The sequence below is a fragment of the Sander lucioperca genome, chromosome 3 (assembly GCF_008315115.2).
Source record: "Sander lucioperca isolate FBNREF2018 chromosome 3, SLUC_FBN_1.2, whole genome shotgun sequence".
NCBI classification, from domain to species: Eukaryota; Metazoa; Chordata; class Actinopteri; order Perciformes; family Percidae; genus Sander; species Sander lucioperca.
In genome coordinates this window covers 36,569,022-36,588,446 of record NC_050175.1, presented here as the reverse complement: position 1 = coordinate 36,588,446, position 19,425 = coordinate 36,569,022, and the positions used below count along the sequence as shown (strand labels likewise).

At 40.1% G+C, this 19,425-nt stretch overlaps 1 protein-coding gene across 9 annotated transcripts in view; it reads left to right on the top strand.

Annotated features, from left to right (window-relative positions):
* The first annotated feature begins 2,724 nt into the window (after nucleotides 1-2,724).
* ppip5k1a (diphosphoinositol pentakisphosphate kinase 1a) overlaps nucleotides 2,725-19,425 on the top strand; it is a 44,347-nt gene continuing 27,646 nt past the window's right edge. For all 9 annotated transcript variants that reach the window (XM_031323661.2, XM_031323662.2, XM_035999662.1 and 6 more), the window contains exons 1-13: nucleotides 2,725-2,831; nucleotides 9,552-10,072; nucleotides 10,620-10,815; nucleotides 13,065-13,155; nucleotides 13,266-13,351; nucleotides 14,758-14,912; nucleotides 15,569-15,670; nucleotides 16,185-16,346; nucleotides 16,798-16,919; nucleotides 17,039-17,140; nucleotides 18,565-18,651; nucleotides 18,743-18,818; nucleotides 18,940-19,049. In XM_031323661.2, coding sequence (XP_031179521.1) covers nucleotides 9,929-10,072; nucleotides 10,620-10,815; nucleotides 13,065-13,155; nucleotides 13,266-13,351; nucleotides 14,758-14,912; nucleotides 15,569-15,670; nucleotides 16,185-16,346; nucleotides 16,798-16,919; nucleotides 17,039-17,140; nucleotides 18,565-18,651; nucleotides 18,743-18,818; nucleotides 18,940-19,049 — 1,433 coding nt within the window. In that variant the 5' untranslated portion in view covers nucleotides 2,725-2,831; nucleotides 9,552-9,928. The remainder of the gene's footprint in view (nucleotides 2,832-9,551; nucleotides 10,073-10,619; nucleotides 10,816-13,064; nucleotides 13,156-13,265; nucleotides 13,352-14,757; nucleotides 14,913-15,568; nucleotides 15,671-16,184; nucleotides 16,347-16,797; nucleotides 16,920-17,038; nucleotides 17,141-18,564; nucleotides 18,652-18,742; nucleotides 18,819-18,939; nucleotides 19,050-19,425) is intronic.

The following is a 19,425-nucleotide window of genomic DNA, read 5'->3' as shown; positions in this document are numbered from 1 at the left end:
AGGGGGAAAAGCAGACAGCTTTTCACCGTGTCATTGTTAGATTAGTGTGCAATAGAAAATAAATGGGTCGCAGCACCGAAATGCAGACAGATTGTGGACATTGATTATTGGCATGCAGAACACGCATCTAAGCAAGTTCTTCCCTGGTCCCACCTCATTGGCCTAATATAGGAGTTGGTAAAAGACTCTACACCTCTGATTGGCTTACTCTGGTATTCTTACCCTAACCCTAACCAATCCCCACTCCCCATGCCTAAACCTAACTACGTCGACCCTTCTAGCAGAGCCGATTTAGGATCCACCCAAGGAGATGCTACTTTCAAATCTTGCTAGCTTTTCAACATTACCAACCCTGCTTTTAATAATGCTTGCTCCTTACTTAAGTAAAAGTAGCGATACCACAGTGTAGTGGTAACTACTCTGTTACAATAAAAGTCCTGCATTCAAAAAGTTAGGCTACCTAAATGGAAGTTTAAATGTATTAGCATCAAAATATAAAGTATAAAAAACCAAAAGTAAACGTACTCATTATGCAGAATATTATATAATTGGATTATAATTATTGACGTATTAATGTGTTCTTTACTTTAGTGTTGCAGCTGGTAAAGGTGGAGTTATTTTAAGTACTTTATATACTGCTGGGTATTTTGTGAATTTCCCCCTGGGAATCAAGAAAGTATTGACTTAATCTATAGTAATACATCATAATGTATTTCTTTATTATGTTAGCGCTGTGTAACCTCCAAAGAAGTTTCAGCTTTGAAACAGACTTGTGAAATGTCTGGAAAGGCTACAGAGTAATATTTAGCACAAAGATGGTCTGTTGATGTCTGGTACAAACCTAAATTACAAACACATTGTCTCCATAAAAACAACAATAGTGAAGAACCTTGCTGTATGTGAAGCAGAATGTATTTAAAAGTTAAAGATTTCTGTGTTCAGGTACACTACCATCAGTCAGAAACAGTCACGTTTAATGATCTCCCTGAAGAGGAAAGGCTTTGTTTGGTATATGATTTATGGGAGGCTGAAGGCCATTTTATGTTTGTGTTGCTCATTATATGATGATTTATTAAGTGATACATTTTTTAGTAGAGTGTCCATCATCTCTACTGACTTTTTTTTGTGGCAAATCTTCTATGTTGAGCTCTTGAGAAGAGACAGAGTTCTTGTTTGCAATGTAATGTGTCATGTAAGAAGTTATGTTCTTTTCTTATTTGTGACCAGGTTTTTATTACTGTCTGTCTTCTTTTCTGACAAATGTTGCACCACTGCAAATTGTATTAATTCCATGTGGACACTTGTGTGTGCATGATACACATAGAAGTGCCTTACTATTAGAATCAGAAACAGCTTTATTGCCACATAGGTTTGCACATCCAATGAATTTGTCTTCATACAAAACAACTAGCTACTGCCACCTACAACTTCTACTTATAATGGAGACTCAAGACTCAAGAAGGTCCACCTGTCTCCTCAGATCCTGGTGAACTTTTAATCGCTGCACCATCGAGAGCATCCTCACCAACTGTGTCACAGTTTGGTATGGCAACTGCTCTGCCCATGACCGGAAAGCACTGCAGAGGGTGGTGAAAACTGCCCAACGCATCACCGGTTCCTCACTCCCCTCCATTGAGACCATCCAGGGCAAGCGATGCTTGTGTAAGGCGCACAGCATCATCAAAGACTGTTCTCACCCCAACCACAGCCTGTTCACCCCACTCCCGTTCGGGAGGTGTCTCAGGTCTCTCCGCACCCGTACCAGCAGGTTCAGAGGAAGCTTCTTTCCTGCGGCTGTCACCCTACTGAACTCTAACTCTGCATTCCCCATCCCCATCCTGCACCCAAAACTGTTCTATTTATTTATTTACAGATGTACATACTGTAATTACACCTATACATAGCCATATTCTACTGCTCTTCATACTATTCATCCTGCACATACACTTATTCTTACTATTCTTATAATGTTACCACACTGCACATAGCTGTACATACTGTACATATCTATATGGTTCATTCAGTATATCCATATTTATTCTGTTTTTCTTATATATTCTGTTAATACAATGCATATATCTATATCTATATTATTCTTACTACTAGTATAATGTCACTGCTACTACATTGCACATATCTGTACATATTGTTCATACATTGTTCATATTACATAGCCATATTTATTCTGCTCTTATAACACTGCAATATATTTCTTGTCCTGCCTATGCACCACCTGTCTATACTTGAATATCGCATTGTACTTTTCTGCTTTTATTTGCACTTCTGGTTGGACGCAAACTGCATTACGCTGTCTTTGTACTTGTACACTGCACAATGACAATAAAGTTGAATCTAATCTAATCTAATGACTGACAACTCATTGTATTTTAAGGTCATCGTGGCGAATGTAAAATCCTAACCTGCAAAGCAACTGTAGGTGTCAAATTAATGTAATTGTAACGTTCATTTTTCCCTCCATTTTTATTACATTTAATAATTGTTTTGGCTGTAGGCTACCATTTGGGCATTTCCAGTGAGTCCCCACTGATGGTTGCTGGATAGTCTCAGTTTCAACGCTAGAGGCCGCTAAAGCTCTTCTTGTCTTTGGGATCTTGTTACGCCCACCGACTGACTTTGGTCGTTGCTTATTCGCTCATTTAGTTTTTTTGTTACGCCTTCTCGAAGTCGTTCTCCTCTCCCATTGGATATTTTTAACGTCGATCACCCGTGCGTCAAACATGAAAAAAAATATACTTGGTTTCACATGCAAACTAAATGTTAAGAGTAAAAACGCAAGCTGATGGCAGCGATGCAAACCTTCCAGCCACACTGTGAGTTCATTTTCTTATGTTACTCGCTGGTAACGGCAATAAAATCGGCACTCTTTCAGTCTTAAGCGTTAACATTCATATTTGCGCAGACATTTGGTATTTGCTTCAAATGCTGACAAAATGGCACTGGAAGACTTGTTTACATTGCAGAACCAGCCCGGGTTCTAGCTGAATGCTAACACTAGCTAACATTAGCTTACATGTTTATCACTGCTAAAATGTACCGAGAGCTAACGACAATTCCTTCTCCAAAAAACGTTATTCTTGAATCCAACTATCGTAAACTGTGTTGGGCAGTTGACATTAGTTATTCGTTAATAACGCAATTACATTGTTTTATTATTTTGGTCAACGTTTCAAAATATCTTACCTTTCTAGCTTCCATATGCTAAAATAACGGTATACAGTATATGTATGCACATGGCGTTGATGGACTTGTCGCTGTAAATTCACACAGTTAAACCTGTCAGCCCCCTTCTATTGGGACATCAGGTGCAGCTATGCTATTAGTGTTTTTCTCCAGGTAACTGTGTTTTTGCGTAACTGAGGTGTGTTCTTTTTAACGCACATTTTCTTTTAATTAATCAGAATACTTGTAAGGAAATGCTCACTATTCTGCAGGTGCAAAGCCATGATTATAGAAATACTAAATAATAACCTCGAGGTTATTAGTCCAAGCCTCCTAATGAACATCTTTCCTGCAGAATATTTTGAATGGACACCAAATATGATCTAATTTAGGTTAATGCTTGATATTACTCAATTGGAGCAGAAATTGTTAGATCATTATTTAGATAATTAATTGTTTTTTTGTACTTTTTTTCAAGCACATGTCAAACATTCACAGGTTCCAGCTTCTCATTCCTTATTATTTCCGGCTTCTCTTTATCTAATGTGATTGTAAAATTAATATGTTTGGGGTGTTGGACTGTTGGTTGGGCAAAACAAGCAATTTGAAGATGTCAACTTGGCTTAAAGAAATTGCGATGGATGTTTTTCACAATTTTTTAAACATTTCATAGACCAATTGATTAATCAAGAAAATAATCCGCTGAATAATCTATAATAAATGTCATAGTTGCCACCCTAAATTTGATTATACTTCGAGTTAATTTAGTTAATTTCAAGGCATTAGTTATAAATGTACAGAGTGTTGACTCTGATTTCCTCACACTGCGAGAAAAAACATTATTTATTCTTCTTCAAAATAGTCAAATGCGAAGACACAGAGCCTTTTAAAAAGAAGAAAGGAGGTTATGTATATCACTGTGGTTCATCACATTTGGCCAAACTCTCAGGTAAAATATATTTGAAACTTTGTCTCCCTAATAAAGTTAAAGTTAACAAGGCTGTGGCACCCACGAACGAGATGGAAAATGATTTTACTGATACAAGTTGTGGCGCAGACTCAGGCTCCACTGTCCATTAGGTTAAAGGCGGGAGCAGATCCTGACAGAGCTCTCTGCAGGAGGCGTCTGAGCCTGCCCCAGCAGGGAGTCCTGAGTCATCTGGTTCAAGGTGGGGTAGAGGTGGGGATTAGTGAGACGGAAAAAATCAGAAAGTGAGGGAAAAAGGTCAAGTTTATGAATAGAAGTCGGTGCAATAGAGATTCAGAAAGTCAGGCGGTGGTTATTATGTGTGAGATTACTGTTGATTTGTGTCTATCCCATTGTCTTTATTCCCTTATAATGCCCATATTTAATGCTGTCTTTTTTAACTTTATTCTTGCACTGCTATATAGTTTTTATATTACTATGTCTACATTATTCTCTTATATTGTCCATATTTAATGCTGGTCTCTGGACTTTATCTTTGCACTATTGGACTTATTTGCACTACCACCATGACACCCCCTCTCATAGAGCACCTTACCATGCAGACTGAATCACAGGGTCAGTCCCTGCCCTGTCACTGCAAGCCTCTCATGCTTATACATCCCTCAGTACATTCATGTGGTAGTACATTTATTTAGTATCTTTTCTTTTATTGTCCATATTATTCATGTGGATTTGTTATTTTATCATCCTGTTTATGATGTATGTGTATGTTGTGTGTGATGTCTTTAAGCTACAGGGACCTTGAATTTCCCCTTGGGGATCAATAAAGTGTCTATCTGTCTGTCTGTCTGTCTGTCTGTCTATCTATCATGACGTAAGAGGTCAAAGGCGAGAGAAGAATTTGGACTAGAGTTGAATTGTGCAAATGTATCCTTGGCTCTGTGTCATCGTTGAACTTTAGTACATTTCCACTTGTGAACTGGAGTTTTACTATTGTATCAGATTTTATAAAAACCACCAGCCTTTACTATCCAGTTGCATCTTCATTTTGTTTTTGCTTCAGAGCTCCACCATTAGTCGATTCATTTATTAGTCTATCGACAAAAAAGGAACCGGCACCTGTTTTGATAATCAATTAATTGTTAAAGTAATTCTTTTAAGCAAAAAGACATCAGACATTTTCTGGTTCAAGCTTCTTAAATTTAAAGATTTGCAATTTGTTTTTGTTTTCTGTTTGTATATAATTGTAAATGTAATAATATCTTTGGGTTTTTGACTGTTGCTTGGACAACACAAGACATTTAAAAGGCATCGGCGGCTCTGGTTAATAAGAGTGGACATTTTGTGTTGTTTTCTGACATTTTATTGACTAAACAATGAATCTAGGAAATATCAGACAGATTAATTGATATTGAGAACCCAATTGGCTTTCATGTTGTCAGATCAGTTGAACTCTTTAAAGGTCCTATGACTTGCTGCTTTTTGGATGCTTTTATATAGATCTTAGTGGTCCCCTAATACTGTATCTGAAGTCTCTTTTATATAGACCTTAGTGGTCCCCTAATACTGTATCTGAAGTCTCTTTTATATAGACCTTAGTGGTCCTCTAATACTGTATCTGAAGTCTCTTTTATATAGACCTTAGTGGTCCCCTAATACTGTATCTGAAGTCTCTTTTATATAGGCCTTAGTGGTCCCCTAATACTGTATCTGAAGTCTCTTTTATATAGGCCTTAGTGGTCCCCTAATACTGTATCTGAAGTCTCTTTTATATAGACCTTAGTGGTCCCCTAATACTGTATCTGAAGTCTCTTTCCCGAAATTCAGCCTTGGTGCAGAATTACAGCCACTAGAGCCAGTCCCACAATGAGCTTTACTTAGGACGTGCCATTTCTGTGTCTGTAGCTATTGAGGAGGAGAGGGGGGGTGTGGCCTTGACCAACTGTCACTTTGCTCATTTGAAAGCCATGATGTCTCTCTCTTTCTCATGGGCGGGCCAAATTCTCTGGGTGGGCAAAGCAGAGAAAGGGGAGGTAACCTTTCCTCCTTATGACGTCATAAGGAGGAGATTCCAGATCGGTCCATCTGAGCTTTCATTTTCTCAAAGGCAGAGCAGGATACCCAGGGCTCGGTTTACACCTATCACCATTTCTAGCCACTGGGGGACCATAGGCAGGCTGGGGGAACTCATATTAATGTTAAATTCCCTCATAAAGTGAAATTTTCATGCCATGGGACCTTTAAGTTTTTTTTAAAAACCCTTTCAAAATCAACTGGATTTTGTCGAAAATGCAAGTTGATTAAGGTTAAAACAAGATAGCTTTTCCAAGCTCCTTAAAAGGGGACATTATTTGGGATGCAGGGTTTTCACCCCACAACAGCCGTGTGCAGCATGAAATTGTAGAATGTAAACTGCACCCTGCGCCTAAACCCCTCAGAGTCCCATAAAAAAATGAAAGAGGACATGACCTCAGCGTGCTCAGTGGGAGCTGTGGCCCTGCTTGTAGCCTGAGTAAGCAGGTGTAATAGAAGAGATTAGCTGTTATGCTCGAGCTCTGAAACACTAATCCACTTAGACATGGAAAGAGTTTATTTTAAATCAACTCAGTGCCAAAATGGGAGTAAGAATGAATTTCTGTATGTGGGTACCAGGCAACAGTTAAACATTTATAATGAAGTAATGCCCCTGTTGCCTTAAATGGTTGCGCACAGATGTAACCAATATCAAGGCATGATACTTTAGTAATGGCTAATCTATGTTTAAATGAAAAGATAACATCCTCACAAATACATGCATCAAATACAGTTAGTGTCTTCTATAATCTTCTTTTCCCCTTTTGATGACGCTTGTCGCTTTCCCAGGAAGATTTAATTGCTGGAAGACAGCAGTAGGCTTAACCACTTCTTCAGTCACAAAGAGTGCTTTGAACTGTTGTTTGTCCAATGTTCATCTGTGGATTGTTTTCTTGATTGATCCTCTATAAAATGTGCAAAAAAGCATAAAAGTGCACATCACAATTTCCATATATTCTCAAGTTAACATATTTAATCTGCTTGGTTTGTCTGACTAACCGTCCAAAACCCAATTTACTATCATAGAAGACAAAGAAAACCAGAACATTGTGATTCTTTGGTATTTTTTGCCTAATTGGAATAGTTGCCAATTAATTTTCTGTTGACTGACTTAATGATTCATTGACTAATCGTTTCCACTCTAAGTGAACATGTTCCACACTTAGCATGCCTTACTATCATGTGTTGTGTGGAGGGAACTTGGTCCTTTTGTTGTCTTATTTGTGTTCCATCAGCTTGTGGTCCCCAAGGCTTTGGACAAATGTGTTTGTTTATTATCTTATTGTGACCCCTACTATGCTGCGTATACAGAATTTTCCACTGCAAATAGTCAGCCATGACCCTGGAGTCACTGGGCCTGATGGTGAAGCAGTTTGTTGTTCAGATGGGTGTCTCATAGCGTGCCAGAGAGTAATGAGTGTGGTTTGTCTACCGCTGCCTGTCCTGTCTTCTTGGCTGGCTAATGTTTAGTGGTGATGGAAATGCAGATCGGAGCTGATGGACCCTGCTGTTTTGCTGCACCAGACTGCAGTGTCAGGGTTAAATGTGTAACAGTAGAGAAAGTGCTGGAGGTAATTATTGCTCAAGCGCACGGCCATTTCTGCCTAAAGTGATGGTATATTGGCCTGGATTTGCAGTGTCAGACATGGTGTTCCTTTTTTTAGTTAAAGTGCTCATATTATGCTCATTTTCAGGTTCATAATTGTATTTAGAGGTTATATCAGAATAGGTTTCCATGGTTTGATTTTCAAAAAAACACCATATTTATGTTGTACTGCACATTGCTGCAGCTCCTCTTTTCACCGTGTGTGTTGAGCTCTCTGTTTTAGCTACAGAGTGAGACCTCTCACTTCTGTTCCATCTTTGTTGGGAGTCGCACATGCTCAGTAGCTAGGTAAGGACTACTAGCCAGTCAGAAGCAGAATATGAGGGCGTGCCCTGACAGTAGCTAGGTAAGGACTACTAGCCAGTCAGAAGCAGAGTATGAGGGCGTGCCCTGACAGTAGCTAGGTAAGGACTACTAGCCAGTCAGAAGCAGAGTATGAGGGCGTGCCCTGACAGTAGCTAGGTAAGGACTACTAGCCAGTCAGAAGCAGAGTATGAGGGCGTGCCATGCTAGCAGCTAGGTGAGCATTATAACGTGTGTTCCAAAGTGACCACGTTTGTCTCTGAAGTAAAGGCTGGACTACAATAGAGCTGTTTGGAGCAGTTTGTGAACAGTGTTTTCTGTTGGAGATGGTAAGTCCCTTTGGGGTGGACTTTGGGCTTTTTCACTTTGTAAACCTATAACGTGTACAAAAAGATATAGAACACAATCAAGGAAAGTGAAAAAGCCAAAAAGCATAATATGAGCACTTTAAATATCAAATGAAAAATAGAGTGAATATTGTCAGATTTCTATTGTGTTTTCCCATGTAATGTTAACTGCGGTAAAGTAAAAAAAGAGTTATATCAATAAAAAAACGTATCGAATATCACTAACGAGCCCACAGACTGACCGTCTGGTTTATCTGGGTCGCGGTTCAGCACAGCATAGCGTGGTAGATCAATCCCTTCTTCCTGCAGGATGCGATACACCTCTCTCCTGTTAAAAAATAAATAACATATATATATATATATATATATATATATATATATATATATATATATATATATATATATATATATATATATATATTGACTTTGGGCTTTTTCACTTTGTAAACCTATAACGTGCACAAAAAAAGATATATAACACAATAAAGGAAAGGGAAAAAGCCAAAAAGCATAATATGAGCACTTTTAAAGACCAAAGTTATCCACACAGCTTGGCATAATGAGATTGTGTTGGAAAAAAAAAAAAACATTGCACTGGAACTTTTTTATTTATTTAGATTGAATTAGTACTTTTATTCATTTGTTTCAATGCTTAAATCTTTTTACACACAAAGCAAACTAACTGATAAGAACACATTATACGTTATGTTCAGGAAACTGCAAGATTTAAATGAAATCAGAAGAAAACCATAGCATGACATTTGTCAAAGAGTTGACAATAATTCAACATACTGGACTTACAAGTTGCATCCTGAGTCTGACTAACATTATCCAAAATAGTGTTTACAAAACATCATATTTCATGATGTTCAAGGGTTTCTATTCACAGAAGAGTTGCCTGCTAAGTCTGCCTGTATGGCTTTAAGGATTTAAACGTTAGTTATGCCCAAACATTTTTCTTTTGAAACATTTTTAATGTTGTGTATGGTATGTTTTATAGTAATGCTATTGTGGAGCGCAGTGAGATTGTAACTTTGATTAGAGGCAATGCAAAATGTTACTCACACAAGGAAGCAAAATTGCATGAATAATGTTTGTTTTGTTTCTCTTGTAGGACTCTCAGTCTTACATACAAAATGGAGGACAGGACTGTCATCAGATAATTGGAGCTGCAGCCTCCAAGTTGCTGAAGACTTGAGAAACCCAGGCCAGTCATAGGAGATGTGAATTTGCTGAATGAAGAATGAGAATCTTGAGTTACTGCGTCATTGCAGAGGACTGACCCGCACCATCGTTTCCCACGTAACCTTTCAGTCTCGTTCTGCTCCTCTGCCTCGCACATCTTTATCCAGCAGCTCTGCTGTCCGGCCCAGGCAGGGTGGACCCGTCCCTCTCCCCAGGCCTCGCGCCCTCCCATCGGCGGCCTGCTCTGGCGGCGTGTTGGTGTACGATGGCGCGATGGGACGCTGAGGGCTGCCGCGGGGGACTGTGATGTCAGAGCCCAACAGCCCGGGCGAGAGCCGGCGTGGCGCTCCCAGATTCTTCGTGGGCTGCGAGGACGATGACAGCGAGGTCCTGGAAGATATCATGAGGACAGACATGGAGCTGTATGAAGACGACGAAGACACAGACTCGGTGGGATGTCAAACTACTACCTCTTTCCTATAATCTGTAATCTATCCAAACATTTGCAGTGTTTTCCCTAGTTTTATAAAAGTGCAACAGTCCAATGGCCTTTCTATCCATTTTATTTCAACGAGTGAAAGTGTAGTGTTGGAACGTCCGCTACGCATACGACACACACGTGCAATGTAGCCGGCCTAAAGTTAAAGTGAATTGAACTTTTAAGGCGAGGAACAAGAAGCGAATTGCCTGTATGTGTGAAAACAGCTTTATCTCTTTATCTTTTTTGGAATAATTATATAATTTTGTCATTCTTTCAGGGTGGGCGGGGGGTTGGTTTGCAAATTAATTCAAATTTGTGTTCTCACAGGTTGATAGGCGATTTTCAATGATTTTTTTTTTCTTTCTCAGAAGAGGAGACACTCCAGAAGTCTATTTCAGTCGGTTCTTTAGCAAGAGGTTTTATGGGAGATGTATGAGACAAAGCTGCCGTTGTCTCTCTTGCTTCCTCAGACAGGTCATTGAAATGTTGGCCTCCCACTCTCTCTCCCTTATTCAGCCCCCGGAGCGAGAGATCGTGGTGGGGATCTGCTGCATGATGAAGAAGTCCAAGTCGAAGCCAATGACCCAGATCCTGGAGAGGCTGTGCAAGTTTGAGTACATCACTGTGGTCATCTTCCCAGAGGACGCCATCCTCAACGAGCCGGTCGACAGATGGCCTCTGTGTGACTGCCTCATCTCCTTCCACTCCAAGGGTAACAGAAACACATGCAGGCAGGGCATGAAATTGGCACCCGCCCACCCGCCAAATGCGGGTAACTTTTGTGATTGGCGGGTGAAACTGTCAATCTACCTGCCACATTGGCGGGTAGCCAATGAGAATTGAGTGATTCAGACTCGTAACTATCGGTAAGCAGGGTACACGGTTGCTTACGGGCCTGGTCCAATCAGGGGCCCGCATCACTGGAAGACATTGATTGACAGCCGGGGCCCCCTATCGCATTTTCATTACTCACACAATCCCCACGTGCAGCCACTGACCAAGCGGGAGTGAGAACGGGTAAAATTAATTTCCTAGTTTCTGATATGAAGACGAGACGTGTGTGTGACTCGAACATCTCACATTTACCAACAAAACGTACAGCGAAAGACCGTGCAAAACATTTCAGACCGTCCTGCCAACCCGTAGACATTTTAACATCAATGTACGCTGTAACGATTTTTCACTCTAAAGTCAGCGGCTGCTGTTTCAAATTGTCGGCTCTCTGCAGCGGGCGGCTGCTCCGTTTCCCCCGCAACTGACGTGCACACACAATCACACACAAACAGACACACAAACACACGCACGCACAGACACACACACAAACGCACACGGTGGATGCAGGAAAAAACGCAGATGAGACGTACAGGATGACCTAAATTGAGGACAGCTACGCTATTGTAAGTGCTATGATAAGTTAAAGTCCAATAAGTACTTTATTAAACCGTATGAATGTGTGTCCCAGGCCAGGATAGGAAATGAACTAACAATGTAAAGATCAACAAGCCACTGACAATGACAGATATGTTCATATTTGATTCATCCAATAAATTATTTTGTGTCTTAAATCCACCAGCCTTTTTCATCACAATGGTAAGGTTACTAGAAAATCTCAGCCCAGAGTAATTAATTAATAGTAATAAGTATTATTCTCCCCAAAACAAGTTTCCTTTTTATTTATTTTTAAGAACTATACAAAAAACATTCATGTGTTATGGTGCGCATTCACCAGTGTTTTGTTGTTGTTGTGGTGTGGGTAGGCTACTCGTGATTTTGTCAGTCATCTCATCTCTTATATGCAGTGGCGTAACGAGCCAACACCGGGCCCCTATGCAGGATTATCAAGGCGGGCCCCCCTACTACAGCACGTGATGACGGCGCAATATCCACCAGTAGGCTACCATGAATAGGACAGGATAGGATCATAGAGACACAGCAATTCCTGTTTTTCACCTTTATGACGCAAAAAAAAAACTGGCTGGTAAAAAGTCCCTGTGGCACTGTGGCAGGTGGATTTAAAAATCCACCTGCCACAGTGGCTGGTGGTCAAAAAAGTTAACTTCATGCCCTGCATACAGGCATACAGACAAAGTGACAATACACATAGTGATTTTTGTGTGTTTTCATTTGTTACATACAGGGTACCCGCGGGGTCTTAAAAGTATTTAAAATAGTCTTAAATTTAATATTCTAAAAATAAGGTCTTAAAAATATAAAATTTCGTTTACATAGGTCTTAAATTTTCTTGTCCTTTTCATAGGATTAAATAAATACCGTAACGTCATAAATAAATATTTTGTGTGAGTTTAAAATTTACTTTGTTTTGTATTTTTAGTTTCATAGCCGAAGAACTCTGAATGCGACTTCTTTTATGTTGTCAAGAGTACAAACACGCTTCACAAAAAGGTTTCATTAAATACAGGTAACGTTATTTGATAAATTCTTCTTTTCTCGGGCTTAAAATCCACACTGATTTTACATTATATAGCAGTGAAGTTGGCATCAAATTTCATTCTAGGTGGTATTAAAAAGGTCTTGAAGTCTTAAATTGAACTTGGAGAATCCTGGGGGGACTCTGTTTATGTGAAATATGTTGAACGTATTTCCTAGATTTCCTGATTCCTGATTTAAAAACAGCATCATACAAAATGAAATACATCCACACACGCATGCACATGTTGCTTATGCTGTATACTGTTTGTGTGCTCATTTGGGCTTCTCATCAACTGCCCAATCATTTACACACTAAACAGAGTGCCTGTCTGCTAACACAATGTCAGCATTATGTTTAGTCCAACAGTGTCATTCTGTCTCTCGATGGGAGTCTACAGTACCTCAGGTGTTTGTGTTTTCTCTTAACAACGTCTCCGTAGCCATAACTCTGAGATAGTTTTTTCCCTTGTTGTTAACATCATATTATCTATGAGCTTTATTTAGTGAATCATTTCTCTGTATGTAAACCAGGATTCCCACTGGATAAGGCAGTGAGCTATGCCAAACTGAGAAACCCTCTCCTCCTCAATGACCTGAACATGCAGTACTACATACAGGACAGGTACTCGGACATAACGCTAAGTGTACATTTCCAGTATTGGGTAAATTATGCATGCAAAACTAAGTGACCCTTGAGAGAACAATAACCATATGCTATTCATTTTTTAACAGGAGAGAGGTGTATCGCATCCTGCAGGAAGAAGGGATTGATCTACCACGCTATGCTGTGCTGAACCGCGACCCAGATAAACCAGACGGTCAGTCTGCGGGCTCGTTAGTGATATTTGATACGTTTTTTTATTGATATAACTCTTTTTTTACTTTACCGCAGTTAACATTACATGGGAAAACACAATAGAAATCTGACAATATTCACTCTATTTTTCATTTGATACTTAAAGTACTCATATTATGCTTTTTGGCTTTTTCACTTTCCCTTATTGTGTTATATATCTTTTTGTACACGTTATAGGTTTACAAAGTGAAAAAGCCCAAAGTCCACCCCAAAGGGACTTACCATCTCCAACAGAAAACACTGTTCACAAACTGCTCCAAACAGCTCTATTGTAGTCCAGCCTTTACTTCAGAGACAAACGTGGTCACTTTGGAACACACGTTATAATGCTCGCCTAGCTGCTAGCATGGCACGCCCTCATACTCTGCTTCTGACTGGCTAGTAGTCCTTACCTAGGTACTGTCAGGGCACGCCCTCATACTCTGCTTCTGACTGGCTAGTAGTCCTTACCTAGGTACTGTCAGGGCACGCCCTCATACTCTGCTTCTGACTGGCTAGTAGTCCTTACCTAGGTACTGTCAGGGCACGCCCTCATACTCTGCTTCTGACTGGCTAGTAGTCCTTACCTAGGTACTGTCAGGGCACGCCCTCATACTCTGCTTCTGACTGGCTAGTAGTCCTTACCTAGGTACTGTCAGGGCACACCCTCATACTCTGCTTCTGACTGGCTAGTAGTCCTTACCTAGGTACTGTCAGGGCACACCCTCATACTCTGCTTCTGACTGGCTAGTAGTCCTTACCTAGCTACTGAGCATGTGCGACTCCCAACAAAGATGGAACAGAAGTGAGATGTCTCACTCTGTAGCTAAAACAGAGAGCTCAACACACAGGGTGAAAAGAGGAGCTGCAGCAATGTGTAGTACAACAAAAATATGGTGTTTTTTGAAAATTAAACCATGTAAACCTATTCTGGTACAACCTCTATATACAATTTATGAACCTGAAAATGAGCATAATATGAGCACTTAAAAGCTTTTTGTTCTTCCAGAAAATGCTTGCAGAAAAACAGCCCCTTGTCCATGCAGCATCCCTAGGCCATTAATCTAAGACTGCATTGGTTTTATTTCAGCTTGAGGATAAATATAGTATCAAATGTGAAGCAGTTGCAAGTGTACCATACCTAAGTGCTGTGATATGATGGGTCTGCCATTCTAATCCTGTTTTTGCACAGTGATGTAGAGACAGCTGTCGGATGTTTTATGTCTCTGCCTTCCTTGACAGTAATTCATGTTTTTATATGAATCATTCAGAATGCAGAGCTGCTTCACGTGGCTCAAGAGTAAACACTCAGGGGGGCAGGTGTCATCTGTGTATATTTTAGGGGGTAATGAAAAGGGCACACAGAAACATTTTCTCTGTGTGTCTCAGAGTGTAACCTGGTGGAAGGAGAGGACCATGTGGAGGTGAACGGAGAGATATTCCAGAAGCCTTTTGTTGAGAAGCCTGTCTGCGCTGAAGACCACAACGTCTACATCTACTACCCCACCTCAGCTGGTGGTGGCAGCCAGCGACTCTTCAGAAAGGTCCCTGCTTTGGCCATTGTGGCTTGTTTTTTCAGCCTATAAATCCAACACTACTACAGTTAGGAAAAATCTGTGGCAAGATGGGATGAAACTGGCATCTACAAAAATGTCCTGCAACATCCTGAACTGTCCCATCAACACCACCAGATTACTGTTGCCATAATGACCACTTTCAACAACCACTATTTTAATACTTGGTAATGTTGTAGCTAAAACAGGACAGTCACTATCGGCTACTTTTGCACAGAAAGCGATTTACAGTGACACACCATTGACTCGTTAGGCTGTAATATGACTTTGCTTTTAGACTCAGAAAAGTGTTAGAGGCTTAGGGTTGGTCTTGACATTTTGCATGTACACCTTCCTTTTATGTTTTTATTAATTAATATCAGCAGCTGCTAATCAACAGATAAGACTTAAACACACCAGGCAGTAACCTGCACCACCTAATAGCTTGTCTTGTACATGAGTCTATTGCTGTGCAGAGAAAGAGCGTTATCATAAATCAGGCAGGCTTTTGTCAGACATGGAGCTGCAACCTTTAATTCAGATTGGGATGGATGGTATAGAGACCATTCAGAGTGCACAGTTGCACTGGTGAAAAACAGCGGTGTTTTCAGAATGACAACATTTTTCACTCACTGTGGTTTGTGTAGATCGGGAGCCGGAGCAGTGTATACTCGCCAGAGAGCAGCGTGAGGAAGACGGGCTCTTACATCTATGAAGAGTTCATGCCAACAGATGGCACAGATGTCAAGGTAGAGTATAGGCCGAGTATTGATTATTATAATCAAAGAAAACCACTGATTTTGGAAGCAAAAGTCACTTTTTACTTTCCCCATTGGCATGAAACTGCCCTTTGTATCATCGTTACAAAAGATCAACAACTGTTTTCACTAAGTATTTGGTGCTTTGATAAAAAAAGTTGAAGGTACAACCCTGTGTACGTAAAACATCCAATCACCAAGCTTAGGATCTTGGTATGATTACAGTATTGTCCACCATGCCAAAGTTAACAATAAATCTTAGGGTTGTTATTTTATCCGGGCGAGTCGTGTGTTTCTATGTAAAGTATCATCATTAAAATGATGCCATTTAAAGAAAAAGTTGAAATAGTAATATAGAATTGGAAAGAAACACTTCCCCTCCCACTTCACTGCTCTCATTATTGTCATGTTTGTGTTATGGGACAATCATTTATTTTGTCAGTTAAACCCACAGAAAACACTTTTAGATTAAGAGGATGTCTGGTGGTTTTTAATGTGACCTCAGGTGTACACTGTGGGCCCTGACTATGCTCATGCTGAGGCTCGGAAGTCCCCTGCTCTGGACGGAAAGGTGGAGAGAGACAGCGAGGGCAAGGAGGTCCGCTACCCCGTCATGCTCTCAGCCATGGAGAAACTGGTGGCCCGTAAAGTCTGCCTAGCATTCAAGGTAAGCAAAGGCATTGTCTTGATTCGTTTTTAGGATTGAGTGCTGAAACCCGCTGCCAATATGGCATTCACGTGCACCTTGTAAACTCATGGTGCATTCTAGTGCACCTTGGGAAACTCAAGCTGCTGTTGTAAAGTACTCTTCTACCATCTAGTGGTTCTTCTTTTTGTTGTAAAACAGCAATTGACTGGTGAAGTAAGTTATTGTTATTACCATTTTAAGTAATTTATTTAGCAATAAATAGCAAAGGTTGTCTTTAATGTCCCAACTGTTGGTTCAGGCACCATTTAGGCACGGCATCATTTTAAAACTTAAAAAAAAAAAATTGTTTTAGCACCTGTGTCGGAAAAAACCCAAACGATACCCAACCTATTCGTGGAGGTGCATTGCTGATTCTGTTGCATCGCAATCTCAGTGAAAGAAAATGTGTCCTCCTCTCCTCTCTTTGCAGCAAACTGTGTGTGGCTTCGATCTTCTCAGAGCCAATGGACACTCCTATGTTTGTGATGTCAATGGTTTCAGTTTTGTGAAGAACTCAATGAAGTACTATGACGACTGTGCCAAGATCCTCGGGTACTTCATTTATTTTTTTGTTATTCTTTGTCCACTGCAACATTTTCTCCTGAGCTTGCTTTGGTTATTTTCTTGTTCAGATTTGCTGATTTTATTTGTGTGTCTTAATGGCTCTTTAGGAACATCGTGATGCGTGAGCTTGCTCCCCAGTTTCAGATTCCTTGGTCCATCCCTACAGAAGCAGAGGACATCCCCATTGTTCCCACTACGTCAGGGACCATGTGAGTCACAATACAGGGTTGTGATTTTTCTGGATTCATTCGGATTTCCAGAATTTCCAACTTAAAAAAAACACAACCCACTTGAATCATGTAGATCTGTAAAAAAATATTTTTCTGTAGTCTGTGGAAGCTATGACTTCTTTCCTTTGTGATGTAAAAAAAAAACAAAAAAAAACTGTGAAACATTGTTTGCTTCTATCTGTCCGCGAACTATCAAACTCTCCAGCCAATCGGATTGTTTTGATAGTACAGCCTAGCAAATCCCCATAACCGAGACCACTGCAGGATATCGAAACACTGTTGACAATCACCTAACTTCAGCTGCAGTTGTTCCGATTGACGAATGATTCAAGGCTTTAAAAAAAAAAAACGTCTGGCAGGGTTTTTGGCTTGAGCCTCAGCAGTTTTCTTAAATCTGAATATGATTTTACAGGGCAAACGTTGCCAGAAGAATTAAATGTGATGTGTAAATAATAGAATAAACATTTTAACTATAGCAAGTTTTGTCTTTAAGCTTTTTGGGCGTTATCTATAGTAATAATTATGATCCAAAATGATGTGAAATTGCATAGGGCCCCCAGGTTACCCTCCAAAAACATGTACAAGCTTAATATTAAGCCCTATGTGAGGTGCTAGATGGGTAGAATGATTGCTTCTTGCAAGTTCCACCAGTTAAACAAACAAAGAGCAATATAATATATGAGGGTATGATGATGGTATGTGATCAGGGCGTGGTGGTATTTTGTTCGTGGCGTGGGTGGATGGGAACGCTCCATATATTTACCCGCTTTTTGGACCTTTGCCAATCACATCCCTGGTAACAGCAGTCAAAGTAGTTTAGCAATACGTTTGCAGAGCAGGGGTGTGCTTCATCATATGTACATATTATCATATTTTACTTTAGTGAGCTCACAGGTTGCACTTGGACACCAGTTTAGAAAACTCCAACTCAACTTATCAACTTCCAATCACTAAAACAGCCTCCTTCTCAAAAATGTGGCTGCTTTTTTACAACTAAACCTTTACGAAAGAGTCTGGTAGCTCTTAAGCGTGATTTATGGTTCTATATAACGCTACTAAGCCACGGCCAAGCGACGTGTAGTTACGTTTTTCAAGAGGTGCACGTCAGGTTACGGTGTAGGGTCCAAGTAGCTACGTACGTAGACAAGGCGTAGATTTAACGCAGAAGCATACATCTCGCTTTATTGGATTGTTCTTGCAAATTGCACCCATCGTATTTGTCTTTTTCTAATTTATTAAGATTAAGGTTGTCTTCTCACAACATTTTGCACAGTTTAGGAAGGAACTGCATAACTTATTTGTAAATGTCGTACACAGTTGCAAGATTTTTGTGTTGATTGATGGAAGAAGAGTCCATTTATGGGATGTTACTGTTGATGTTAACTTACTCTTGCACTCTTCAGGATGGAGCTACGCTGTGTCATCGCTGTCATCCGACATGGTGACAGAACGCCCAAACAAAAGATGAAGATGGAAGTTCGCAACCCCATGTAGGTTATCTCTAGCTTATCTCTTATCTTTTTTTTAGACCGATTTGAAAGACCTTTTGATTAATTTGAAGTTTGTCTTTGTTTCATCCAGGTTCTTTGATCTATTTGAAAAATATGGAGGATACAAAACGGGGAAATTAAAGCTGAAGAAGCCAAAACAACTGCAGGTAACAATAAATCAGAAAAAGGCATGGTGCAGGCCTTTACCTTGTAATACCTGACTCGTATATCTCCCAGCCTGTGTGTGATTAACTTTGTGTGTAAGATTGTTACTCTTAACCTCAACAGGAGGTGCTGGACATCACACGGCAGTTGTTAGCAGAACTAGGACAGCACAATGACTGCGAGATAGAAGAGAAGAAGTCCAAACTGGAGCAACTGAAGACTGTTCTGGAAATGTGAGTGAAGTGAACTGGGTCACTTTATTCACCACTAATCCCTGATCTCATAGTCATTTAATTCAATTCTAGGTCATCTCAGCAAATTGTTTTAAACCATGATATACTGCAAAAATGAACTAGATTATTTCTAAACCATAATGGTTGTTTAGAGAACTTTGAAATAGTGCAAGAACTCCAATGTTTGGTCAAGTATGCTGTACAATGATTAAGCTGATTTGGTATTATATGCATAGCCTCACTTTCTGAAGCTCACCTTCTGTAGAATTTCCTCAAAGTGATTTGGACGGTTTCCTTTTGTCTTCGGCTTCCTGCTGTGCTCATGACAAATGAGTTTTTAAAAGGTCACCATCTGCCATACACAGCTCCAAGAGCA